General features: G+C 41.8%; 1 protein-coding gene across 1 annotated transcript; it reads left to right on the forward strand.

Moving 5' to 3' along the window:
• The first annotated feature begins 6,835 nt into the window (after positions 1-6,835).
• On the forward strand, positions 6,836-8,155 carry LOC120680887. The gene has a single exon (XM_039962469.1). It carries the CDS (start codon positions 6,836-6,838, stop codon positions 8,153-8,155), a length of 1,320 nt encoding a protein of 439 aa, XP_039818403.1.
• Positions 8,156-13,597: the final 5,442 nt, after the last annotated feature.

Below are 13,597 nucleotides of genomic sequence, written 5' to 3' on the forward strand. Positions count from 1 at the left end.
TCTAAAAAATGTAGTGCGCTCAATGATCTTAATGCTGCTCTTCCCACAAATTACGATGATTTATTGTGCAAATTCCAATTGCTTGGCAAGGAGCATGAAGAGCTCAAATTAAAAATTGAGAGCATTACAATAATTAATAACTCTTCGGAAACCTCTAACTCTTGCAATAAGAAATGCCATGAGGATGTTTTTGTGGAATCATGTGATGACCTCATTGCCAAGGAAAATAATGAGCTCAAGTAAGAGGTAGAGAGGCTCACGAAGGACTTGGCTAGATTGTAGGTCAAGAGCATTGAGAGCAATGTCCAACCTTCTCAAGATAACCATAAAGACATGGTGAAGAAGCTTGAGAAGGGGTCCACCGTGACTTGCTCAAAGTGTTATAAAAAAGGCCACAAGTCCAAAAAGTGCCCTCAACCAAAGAAGAAGCTTTCGGATGAGAAGAACAAGAAAAAGCTAACAATCAAGAGTTCTCTCATCTACACCAAGCCCAACCGTAGGAACAAAAGCAATAGGACCACCTATATGATCAAGAAGAAAACCAATGGCAAGGTGGTTGCTCACAAGATTGGGAAGCAAGAAAGGAGTTGGAATCACTCTATTTGGGTGCCCAAGGATGTCATTACCAATATGAAGGGGCCTCAAATGGTGTGTGGGTTCCAAAGGAGATTTGAAGCCCAAGAATGACTTCGGGGGATTTGGAGGCTTAGCTTACAAGATGATGAAAAGGTTCAAGCAAAAAAAGCTAAGCTCACAACTTGGACATTTTGTGCCCAAGTCCCCCATAAGGTAATGGTAGCTAGATTTCAATTCAAGCATCATGTAGCTCCATTACTCTTTGCTACGATTGTTTGCATGCTTTGCATTCTCCTAGTGTTACATATGGTAGGTTGCTTGTGTCATGATTCTAACCCATGAGCAACCTACATGGTTTGATAAGTGTGTAGAAAGCTACATAAGGTTACCCTTCATGGTACATGGACTTCATGAGGTATGTATTTCATTTGTGTACCAGGAGCACAAGCTATAGGGTAAACTTCCCATTGTTGTCAAAAACAATATGCATACATTTGATTAGTGATTGAAACACTAAATGCACACATTTAGAGGGAGCTCATCCTATGGTTTGTGATTTTGAGACTAACATGTCTTCAAGTCTATCTTTTCTAGTCTCTTTCCGGAGTTAACACTCTAAGAGAATATTGTTCACGCTCAATGTGAATCAATAACTCTATAAGAGTGATTAGATAAAGTAGTGTGCTTTCATACATATTGAGCCATGCTCTATTGAACTTAAATTTCCATATCTATGTTCATATGCTATGTGCTCATACATTTGCTCACCTTGGTGTACCAAGTGTTCTTCACTTCAAGACTTTCAAATTGGTACATGCAAGGTAACTACACCATCCCCCGGAGGTATGCATGGTCTAAAACTCATTCAATTGTTTTTTTACAATTCTTTGTTATTTTAGAGCTACCTCCGTGCATGATATGATCTAAGCTTTCTCTTTCAATCTCTAGTTGTGCACATGATTTTTACATTATCATTTTGTGCACACACTTTGTGGAAAGTTTAGCTCATGTCATGCTAGTTTCGTGATTTTGTGATCCACCTTAGTAATTGCTCAATTGATGTCTTAATTGATATCATACAATTGGATCATGATTCATGAAACTAACTCCCTAGGCTACTAACTTTTCCCTTTGAGCTATATTGTTTTGCCAAGTCTTTTTAGGTGATTTGATTCCAAAGGGGGAGAAGTTTGGATCAAAGCAAGATGATCAAAGGGGGAGAAGTTTGCAAATAGCTTTGACAATGAGGGAGTAGCAAATATGGGGAGAAACAAAGGGGGATTATGGATTTAGGGGGGAGGCCAAGTCAACATTGGATGATGGTAAGCATCCAAGCAAGTGTAAGTGGTTCAATTTCTCAATTTTTGCAAAATTTATGATTGCTTTGATTGGTTTGTCATCAATCACCAAAAAGGGGGAGATTGTAAGGAAAATGGCCCCATTCGGCCATTGTTTTGTGATTTTGGTGATTGAGTAACAACGCAATCAATGGGACTAATGAGTATGTCAAGTGAACAATCATAGATCCCAGGGATGAAGCAAAAAGACTAAGCAAAGAAAAAAACGAAGAAAGAACTCAAAGAAATGTTGAATTGGACGAGTTCTACAGAAAACTGTAGCGCCGGATGAACCGGTGACTAAGCACCGGTGTAACCGGTTGGCTTCGGATACACCGGTGCCCCACCATCGGTGCATTTGGCCTACGCAGAAGGGAGCCAAATGAAGAAGCCCAAGTTGCACCGGTTGAACCGGTGATGCCAAGTTGATGCACCGGTGCAAGCACCATGTTATGTACTAGAGAGCATGTCAAGTGGCCAGGACGCAAAGCTTTAGGACCGGTTGAACCGGTGCAATACACCAGTCTATCCGGTGACAGCCACGGCAGCTGTCGGAAGGCCAACGGCTACTGACGAGCCGTGAGTGACCGGTTGCACCGGTGCCACCTCACCGGTCTATCCGGTGCCCTGCGCAGAAAAGGTACAACGGCTCTTAACAGTTCTATGGACTTGGAGACCTATATATATGCCATCCCCCGGCCATTTGAAGATTGCTGGAGTTACTACAAGCCTCATACACATCCAGGAAACCCTCCAAGCCTACCCAAGTGCATATTGATCAAATCCTTAGGTTTAGCACTAGCTTTAAGAGTGTAAGTGCTAGATTAGCTTTTGAGTGAGTGAGCAAGCAAGGTGCTGTGTCTTGTGGCTGGTTCTTGAGTGAACCATCAAGAAGATTTCGGTGCACTGGCACCTTGGAGCATTGGTGGCTCGCCGGCACGTCATCGACCCTCCGACTTGGTGTGGAGCAGCGATGACATCCTTGTACAGGGGACGTGGAGACTCCCTTCCTTTGTGGACAAGCTCCTTAGTGGAAAACGGGATCAAGGTGACCATGGTTGAGTCCACGGAAGAGACTTGATTACCGGGAAGTGATACTCTTAGTGAGTGCTTTAACAACGTGGATGTAGGGGTGTCTTTGTGGCTAACCGAACTACGGGATAAACACGCGCGTCAAGAGTTTGCTTCCTCCTATCTCACTCTTTATGTTTCCGATTTCATACTAGCAATTCTTGTATGTCTTTACTTTCATAGAGTAGTTTCTTGATAGAAAGGCTATAGGTTGCTAAACTCTTTTAGGATAGGGGTTACACACTAGCAAAGCCATAGTTGCATATATAGATAGCATGTTTTAGTTTAATATTGTGCAATTTAGTTGGAGCCATAGGTTAAGGTTTTAACTTGACTAATTCACCCCCTCCCCCTCTTAGGCTAGAGCACCCAATCCGGTCTTTCACACTTGTGTTTCCCATCAGATCCTGACCCCCAAGTTGCATGTTGTATCAAGGTATTTATTTTCTCCATGGCGTAGGACATCAAGCAACATCGATCGTCAAGGGACTTTATTTCACATTGTTTATTTTTTAATTTGCTTGCATGCGTCAGGCGATGAATTCTTAGAGCACATATCGGCAAGCTTTTTAGCACCAATGCCAGGGTATAATTTTTTTGGTGAAATTAGATGTGTAATTATATGTGCCCAAGTTGTTATCCATCATTCGTGGAGAAGTTCATTGCAGATGTGATGCCTATGAACTTAAGGGTGGTGGTGAATTAGAATGTCGTGACCAGCCGAGGTCCAGAAACAGCAATTGAGTTTGTTCTCGCTTTGGTGGAGCATCTATATGGCAAAGAGAAGATGGAGGAGGTTGATGGGCCTTTGGTAAGCTGTAAGTCATAAAACTCCTCTGTTTCTCTTTGTTGTGTTATTCCATCATGCAACAAATGATATTTTTAGTAGTAGTTCGATGCAATCCAATTACTTTTAAACCATTTGACTTTAAACACATGCCTGTGGCACGTACATATCCACTAGTAATTGATAAAGGTTAAAGTCATATGCATCTATACATTTTTCCCATGCCCCCTTAAGACAATCCTCATAGGGTTTTATTTTCATTACCTGATAAAAAAATTTGAAGAGCCCTATCCAAATAAGTTTAACTAGCCCTTTATTTTTTGAAACAAATCATCCTCATCCCACCAGAGCAAGCACCAAATAAAATACATTTGTGCTGCAGCGGCAGCGAACAATCATGCCCGCCGTTGGTTACCAGGGGTTATGTTGGCTCAAATTCAAGGCCAACACACGAGAGCACTAGCGTGTGTAGCGAGCAAAGGCACACGTTGCAATGCCGCTGCGTAGATCTAGTAACACCGATTTGGGAGGCTGGTTAGGCCAGTTTGGCCGGGAGCCGGCGAGTATCCAACAAACACTCATATGAGAGGGACCCAGTCAGGGGAAGTAGAAGCAATGTTGTTCTAGGTCAAAAGGCCACCTACAACATCTTCAAACACCATCGAGACATAGAAGAACAACATATTGGGGTTGGAAGAGCTAGGATTGGAAAAGACAAAAAATAAAGGAAAACAATAAAGCTTATATTATTGATCAACTGGATGTCCTCAATCGGTTGTGGCCCTTTATATTTATAAGGTGGGAAGATCTTACTCTATTAGGAGTGTAATTTTATACAAATTCCATGTCTACATACAACTCCTAACCCAAATTGTACAACCTAGATCGGTCTGACTAGTCTACTGGATTGGTCTCAATGGTCCGATCTGGGTCAAATCTTACCGAAGTCATAACTTTCTCATCCGAAATCTAAATTGGACAGTCTATATACGCAATAGTGAAGTCAAATTTGAATTTTGACAAAGTTACCCAGACCAATCTGACTGGTGTTGATGGCTGCTAAGTGCAAAATATGTGTCATCAACTCCTGCATAAACACTTAAAGAATGAGCACCAGCATTAGTGGTAGGAGTTATTACTAATGAATTCTATGAGTGTTGGTGAATTGTTGATTGCAAGTACACAAGTACAAAATAAGAGAAAAACACGCAGAAGACTGAAAGCATCTAGGCCCGTGGATGCTAAATGGTAAGTTTTGGTGATTAGTGACAACATTTGTGACTAACGTGTGTTTTGAAGTAATTATTATTAATCCGTTAAAGTCGCAAATGAAAGGAGACCCCTCAATTTCAACATTCAAAGTCACAGACTCATATTCACAAGATTAAGGACCTTTGTAGACTCAAATGTCACAAGGAGATGAAGGACACTTGATATAGTATAGGTTTTATAGTTTCTAGTTCGTGACCGTACTATCAAGAGGGGTTCGGAGTTAGTAGCTTGACCATTCGATGAGTTGGCCTTGGATTTCTTGCACACTTGCTCAAGATCAACTCAAGACAAACAAAGAAACTCAGAAAAACACTTGGAAGTAGAAAGAATCGATGTTCAAATCAATTCCAAGTCAGAAAACAGAAACAAGAAATTCTCAGTGGGTTCGGATAATCCGAATACACTAGGGTCGGATAAACACATCAAAGCACCCGGATTATCCGACCCTACAGGAATACAGGTCAGAGTTTGACTCGTAGTATTACTCAGAGAGCATGTTTTTAGGGACCGAAAATATCATACGGGATCGGATTATCCGATGCTAAGGAAAAATCGCGTCTGACAAAGTGTCGGATGATGTACCAGAGAGCATGTTTTGCAGATGGAAAAAGGATCGGATGATCCGACGTGGGCTTCACTTACGTCGGACAAATTAGCCGGGTAAATGATCAAGTGCCGTTGTTCTGGAATTCAAATTTTCAGCCACACTGGATGATCCGATGCTCTACTCCAGAATTGGTCGGATAAACACGTCGGATGAATGACATCAACATTGGTTTAAATCTTAACGGCTAAAATGGAAAATGCAGTGGGGTCAGATGATCCGACGCCCCTATCTAGGGCTGGGTCTGTTTATCTGATGTAACCAACTTTTTCCAGAAATTTGGTAACGGACACTAGGTGATCTCTAGCCTTTTTAAGGGGGTACCTCGGGTCTCTTCACTATCTTTTGAACCTTTGAACACCTGAGGCCACCCATGAGCTGAGAGAAGACATCCACACATTGAGATCAACCATTTCAATCAAGAATTCAAACCTTGGAAGAGTGCAAGTGTGCTAGAACCATAGGGCCAACTGAGTGATGGTCAAGTGAAGGCTTAGGACTTGTTACTCTTGGTGTTTGACGACACCTAGACGGTCTTGGTGATCGGAGGCTCTTGGTGAGCTCTTGGAGTTTGTGGGAGCCCCAAGAAGAAGAAGTTATACACGATTTGAAGCCCGCCATTCTGGAGATGGAGAAGGGGTATTCTTAGTGGATACTTGCTCTTCGTGATGCAAGGGAGCTTAACCCTTTGTGAGTGCTCCAATGTGGATTAGGGGGGAGCGTCAACTCCTCGATACCACAGAAAAAAATCTAGTTGTCTCTTATCCATTCTCTTTACATTCAAGAAATTTACTTAAGCATTTTCAGTTTCTTGCTCTTGGCTTGATTGTTTGAGATTAGGACTTGCTCTTGATAGCTTGTTTCATTTGGGCTGGCCGTTGCTTATCTAGTGTGTTCATCTTGGATGATGGCTTTGTTAGTGTGCTTACCTACCTAGATTCATCATGTTAGTGTGCTCTAGATCTTAGGTCTTTGAACTTTAGGTTTGGGCAACACTAGTGGTAGGCTAAGGACGGTTAGAAATCGAAAAAGTCCCAATTCATCCCCCCCTTCTTGGGCCACAATCCTTTCAATTGGTATTAGAGCATAGGCTCTCTTTTTAGGGTCTAACAACTTAGAGAAATGGCCCCGGGGAGTAGTGGACCACCCAAGCTCGATGGGCGAAACTACAGTTATTTGAAAGCCCGCATGGCGGGTTATCTTGAGGCTCTTAACCCTCTTGCTTGGGAGGTCACCGACAAAGCCATTGGTGTTATGGATGAGGACCACACAAAATGGAATGCTAGACCCAAAAATGCTTTGTTTGATGCTCTTAGTGAAGAAATCTTTGCACGTGTGCATAGCAAGAAAACCGCTCATGAAGTGTGGGAAGAGCTTGAGACCATTCATGTTGGTTCTAAGAAGCTCCGTGAAGAGAAGTACCAAGTGCTTAAGGAGAAACTCAATGAGTTCAAAATGCATCCTAGTGAACTAGTTGAACAAATGTATGCTAGGTTGAATGTACTTGTTGAGGACATTAACGCATTTGAAATTTCTTCTTTGTCTACTAGTGACATCATCCGGAAGATTCTTCACTCATTGCACAAGTCCAAGTACAACATTGTGACATCCTTGCTGTATGAGAAAGATCTTTCCACATTGCAAGTGAGTGAAGTGGTTGGGAAAATTCGGTCTCATGAGATGTTTCTCTTGGGCGAAATTGATCCTCTTCAAGCCAAAGGTGATCTTGCTCTCAAAGCAAAAGCCGAACACAAGTCAAATAAGAAGAGCAAGGGCAAGGCACCTATGTCAAGTTCAAGTGAAGCTAGTGATGACTCAAGTGATGAGGAAGGTGATGAAGACACCAAACTTACTCTCCTCATGAGGAAGACCACAAAGCTTAGGTCAAGGTTGAACAAGAAGGGGTACAACTTCGACCCCAAGAAAAACAAGTTCCGTACAAGGAAGCCAAAAGATACCCTCAAGAAGATATGCTATGTTTGTGGCAAGTACGGTCATCTCTCATATGATTGCCCTCAAGAATCCAACAAGAAGCAAGATGAGGACAATCAACCAAGGCACAAGAAAGATCATGATCACAAGAAGGACCATGACAAAAAAGAGTACAAGAAGAAGAGGTCCTTCAAGAAGAAAGAGAAAATCAAGGCTTTCCTTGGGGAGTGGATCACCGACGGCGAGACCTCAAGCAACGATGATGATGATGATGATGATGACTCCAAGAATATCGTTGTGGGGATCACCATCCATGAAGATGAACCACCGCTACCTCCACTACCCATATGCCTCATGGCTAGAGGTAACCCCAAGGTGAATTCCGATGACTCATGCTCTAGTTATGATGATAGTGAAAATGAGATATCTCCTAGAGATCATAAGTTGCTCCTAGATGAATATAATGACATGATCAAGAAGCTTAAATCTAAACTCAAGTGTTTAAAAAATGTGCATGTTGAGCTTAAGACTTCACATGATGAGTTATTTGTTAGACACAATGAGGTAGTACTGTAGTAGAGACTTATGAAAAATATGTTGTATCTAGCAAGCAACTTAGAGAGGATCATGATAAGTTACTTGTTAAGCACAATGAACTAGTTGAAAAACATGATGAAGTAGTTGTGCTCAACAAGTCACTTGAAGAGTCCAAGAAGAAGCTTAAGCTTGATTATGCTAATCTAAATTCAAAATATCAAGAACTTGAGTTTGCTTTTGATGCTATTGATGATGAACTTGAAACTCCAAAAACTAAAAACATCAATGCATCAACTTCTTGTGAAACACATGTGGAGTCTTCCAAATCTTTCACTGATCATGATGTCCCTAGTTCTTCCAAGACTAACCATGATAAGGAAAAAGAACTTGAGGAGGAGCTTCAAAGTTTGACCAAGTACATGTTCAATGTGACAAGAGGAGAATACTTTCACAAGGAGATTCTCTTCAACAATGCAAGGCACTTTGGAACTAAGGGTCTTGGATCCTTCCCCAAGCCACCGGAGAATGTTCCAAGGTCTCCGGAGCTCAAGGATTGCTTCAACAAGGAAGTAGGCTCCTATTGTCAATATTGCCAAGATGTTGGACATCACACATGGGAGTGTCCTATTCCTATTCACCCTCTTCCTACCTTGCCTAACAACTATAAGTCTCAATTTGACAATCATCACTTTTTGTTGAGCAAGCTTAAGAATGGCAAGGTGAAGGCCAAGTTCATTGGCACACAAGAGAAGGAAAAGCTACCCTACCAACTATGGGTTCCCAAAGTCTTAGTTACTCACATCAAAGGACCCAAAGTTGCTTGGGTTCCCAAACCTCAAGAGTAATTCATTTGTGTGTAGGTGAACTACAAAGCCGGTGGAAAGCATTGGGTGCTTGATAGCGGATGTACACAACACATGACCGGCTATGTAAAGATGTTCACCTCACTAGATGAAGAAGTGGGCGATCACGAGCATGTCACCTTTGGTGATAATTCTAAAGGGAAAGTGGTAGATTTGGGTAAGGTTGCTGTCTCCAAAGATCTCTCAATTTCAAATGTGTTGCTAGTGGAGTCGGTAAGCTTTAATTTGCTTTCAATTGCACAACTTTGTGATTTGGGTTTGATATGTACCTTTAGTGATAGTGGTGTAATTGTTACAAGCAAGGAGGATAAGAGTTTGATCTTCAAAGGCTTCTGGCACGGTAATATCTACCTTGTAGATTTTTCATCTAACGATGCTAGTTTGGCTACTTGTCTCTTTTCAAAGAACTCAATGGGATGGCTTTGGCACCGACGGATTGCTCACATTGGGATGAGTCAACTAAAGAAGGCATTCAAAAGAGGTATGGTGGTTGGTGTGAAGGATGTTATTTTTGATAAAAATAAGTTGTGTAGTGCTTGTCAAGCCGGGAAGCAATTTGCTTCACCACATCCCATGAAGGCGTACCTATCCACATCAAGGTGCTTGGAGCTACTACACATGGACCTATTCGGACCAACCACCTACAAGAGCCTTGGAGGTAATCTTTATTGCTTAGTCATTGTTGATGATTACTCTAGATCAAAGAAAAAAATAGCGCGCTATCAAATTTCGCGTTTGTTATAGCGGCAGCTACACACAGTAGCGTTACCTTGTTTCCCCTGCTATAGCGCCGCTATAGCGCGCTATTTTATTTTAGTCACAGGAAAACATGATTAAGTTCACTTCTCAGCAAATAAAGTTGATTAAGTTCACAAATCACAATTCTTAGCAAAGCAAACAGCCATGAAGGCATCAAGTACACACTACATAAGCATCCAGCCATCCACAATTCCACATTGGCAGCTAAGACTCCAAGTCTCCAACTCTCCAAGAGCAATGATCTAGTAAGGACTAAGGACTATATGGTTCAGCTATAGCCTCAGAATCAGAACCAGATAGCATATCAATATCATTGGCATCTTCTCCATCAGAAGATGGAGATGACTCCTCATTCTCAAATGTAGGGATCAACCGCTTTCTCTTCTTGCTCCTTAATTTCTGCTGGTTAGCTCTCTTAGTTCTCTCTACTCCTTGAGGTGCAGCTGCAACTCCTTGTGATAATGCTCCAGTTTCTTCTTCCTGCTCTAAATCTCCTTCTGTTGGCTCAATGCCAGTGATCCACTCATTGTCTTCATCTTCTAAAGCATCATGGACAGGTTTCTCAATGGGATCTCTGTCCTTGTTGTCCTTCTGTTGCCTTAGTTTTGAGTTGAATTTGACAAACACAAGATCCCTCATTCTGTCATGAAGGATCCTGTTGCGTCTCTTTGTGTGGACCTGCATAGGTTTGATAATTGATTTCATTATTTTTTATTTCAATAAGAGTCAAACTTATTATAAGACTATAAGGCAATAACAAAAGAGGATGAAATAATTGCAAAAATGAACATAGAAATCAGTAAGTTTAAGTGACAGATTCATACTTGTTCATATAAACTCCAGCATCTCTCACAAGCTGATGAACTGCATGTCAAACTTAGAATTCTTGCAGCTAACTTTCTTTGGTTTGGTGCACTACTTCCATGATTCAGCCACCATTTAGCTAAATTACAAAAAAATTGAAAACAGAGGACAATGTAAGATATTATGTACCAACTCCAAGACTTGGTGCAGTAGCACTACTCAATAGTTTTCTATTTTAAATTAATCATACCTGGATCAAAATTGATATTTTTTCCACTGCCTTTTAGCAATTTCTTTGCCAAAGGATCCTTCAGCATCCTGAAACAGTTGAAGCTCTTCAATAATCTTGTCTTGAGTCTCTTCATTTGGAACAAGCTTGGTAATGCAAGTGATTACACCGTCTCTAAATGATTCATTCTCCTCCATAGCCAACTTGTTTTGATAATAATAAAAAGGGTTCAATTAGTAACCAGCCCTATGTAAAGGTGTATTTAGCTTACTGTCCCACCTTTTGTCAATGATGTGAAAAACATCCTCAAACTTGTTCCTGTCATTGTTGAACCTCCTAGAGATCTCATTCTTAGCTTCTAGTAGAAAACCATGGAAGAACCCCTTGGCTGGAACATCACTGTCCATTCTCCTCAACACAATAGCTAATGGCTCAAAGTAATTAACAGCAGTCTGAACTCATTCCCAAAAAGTTTCAGATTTGACAACACTATTTGCTTTCTTCCCTTTGGCACTTTTTAGGTAACCGAGTTCATTGAGCTCATCATCCCTAAAAAGCCTCTGCAATTCTTTTTTGTTTTCTAGCAAGCTCTTCAAGTTGAGATAAGCTATTACAAACCTTGTAACACCACACCTTACCAAATCTCTAGAAAAAAACTTCCTCATCAGGTTCAAAACTCTAGTATGGGCATATAGAAAAACAGTCAAGCACTTTGCTTTGCTGATTGTTGCTGCAACTCTTGGCATCTTTCCTATATCTTCTAGCATTAGATCAATGGTATGGGCAGCACAGCCATTCCAAAAAATGGAGGGATGCTTTGCTTTCAACAAACTTGCTGCTGCCTCATTGGGTCTTGCATTGTCAGTTACAACTTGAACTATATTTTGCACCCCCTATCTCCTCAATACATCTATCAACCAGTTCAAATATGTACCTACCATCCTTCTTCACAGCTGAGCAATCCACTGAATCTAGAAAACAAACACCATATGCACTATGAACTACCAAATTCATCACACCTCTACCTCTCTTGTCTGTCCAAGCATCTGTCATAACTGTGCATCCATTAAACTCCCAAGACTCTTGGTGAGACTTCAATGTCTCCTGCACTTTCCTCTACCTTTTTTGTAAGAATTTCCCCACTCATCTCATATGGAGTTGGCCCTCTAAAGTTTCCACCAAAGTCTCCAATAGCCTCAACCATAAGATCAAAGCTAGGCAGTGTCACTGTGTTGTGTGGGATACCTGCTTCATAAAAAAAATTGGCATATATACTCACATGCTCTGTCCCTTTTCTCTTCCCTTTTTTCAGTTGATAGCTTGGATTGGACCTTTTCAGCAACACCAGATTTGCCCTTCCTTGCAGCCACTATTTCTTCTGGTGTCAGTTTACAGTACTTATCCATTGGACCACCTGAAGAACCACCTTTGCTTGTCACCTTCTTCAAAACAATAACTGAATTGCCATCAGCATCACTGTGTTCCTCTCCTTCAGAACGGCTCAAATCAACTTCAGCTCTATCATCTTCTTTCTCCCTATTCTTCCTTTGCTTGTTATCCAACTTCTTGGACAAGCAGCTTAATCATTTCTTCTTTCACATCAGATGGAACTTCTTTACACTTTGCAACACCACATTTAGGAACTTGACCAAGGTGGTATTTGATTCTTGTTATTCCACCATGATAAGTTTTTTCACAGTAGTTGCACTTAAGAGAATTTTTCTTGTTCACATCTGGCATTGTGCAATGCTTCCAAGCTGGGTCAGATGCTTCAGCAACAATATCATTTAATTGTTGGGCTGTGGATGCAATGCTAGATATGCCACCTGCAGTAGACACACAAAGATTCCAATCACTGACAATATAATATTTTTAATTTTTCATTCAAAATCAGAAATGAGAATTGAGAATTATAAGTTTATAACTGAAATCACTAATTTGATAGATAATTCATGCTCTGGTTTAAACTAGTGGACTCAACTTTCTCTTTTAACAATGAACAGTGGACTGTAACTATCATTCAATCAATCAATCGAAATCAGAAATCAAATCACATTATCACAGTATCAAATATTCAAATCTCAGTCACTACTCACTACCGTGGAGAACTAGAGATTGGAGAAGAACAGGGCCACAAAGGAGAAGATCTTACCTACTGTCGCACTAACAACTGGACTTGGACTGATGTCACTTGGAGAAGCCATTGTTGGTCACTCACCGGTCGCCAGTTGCAGCAACTACAGGAGCTCGTTGGCGGCCTCAATTGACTGCGCGCGCTTGCTCTCCCCTGGCCGCTACAGTTGCCCAGCCGGCGTCGTCGCCGAACCACTGCCCGTGTTTGTCATCGCCGATCAGCCGCGCTCGCCCGCTGCCGCCGCCGTGTGCAGTAGCCGCACTCGCCCGCCTCCACCGTTGCGCAGCAGCCGCGCTCGCCCGTCACCACCATCGCGCAGCAGCCGCGCTCGCCCGCCGCCGATTCACGCAGCAGCTGCGCTCCCAAATTGCCCCATCGCTAGGGTTTTCAAGGGGCCAACACCTATTGGACCGGGCCGGGCTGTTTCTTTTGTTTTCAATGACTTGATGGGTTTGGCAGCTGAATAGCAGCACTACGCCGTTAAAGGGCCTTAGCGGCGCTTTAGCGCGCTATAGCGGCAAAAGCACGCATAGCGCAAAAAAGAGCAATTCTGTCGCGCCAGTGCATTTTTGCCGCTATAGCACGCTATTTTTTTTTCCATGCTCTAGATATGCTTGGACATTTTTTCTAGAGGACAAGAGCAAAACTGTCGGGATCTTCAAGATATTCATCAAGCAAGCCCAAAACGAGTT

This window comes from Panicum virgatum, chromosome 7N (assembly GCF_016808335.1).
Source record: "Panicum virgatum strain AP13 chromosome 7N, P.virgatum_v5, whole genome shotgun sequence".
NCBI lineage: Eukaryota > Viridiplantae > Streptophyta > Magnoliopsida > Poales > Poaceae > Panicum > Panicum virgatum.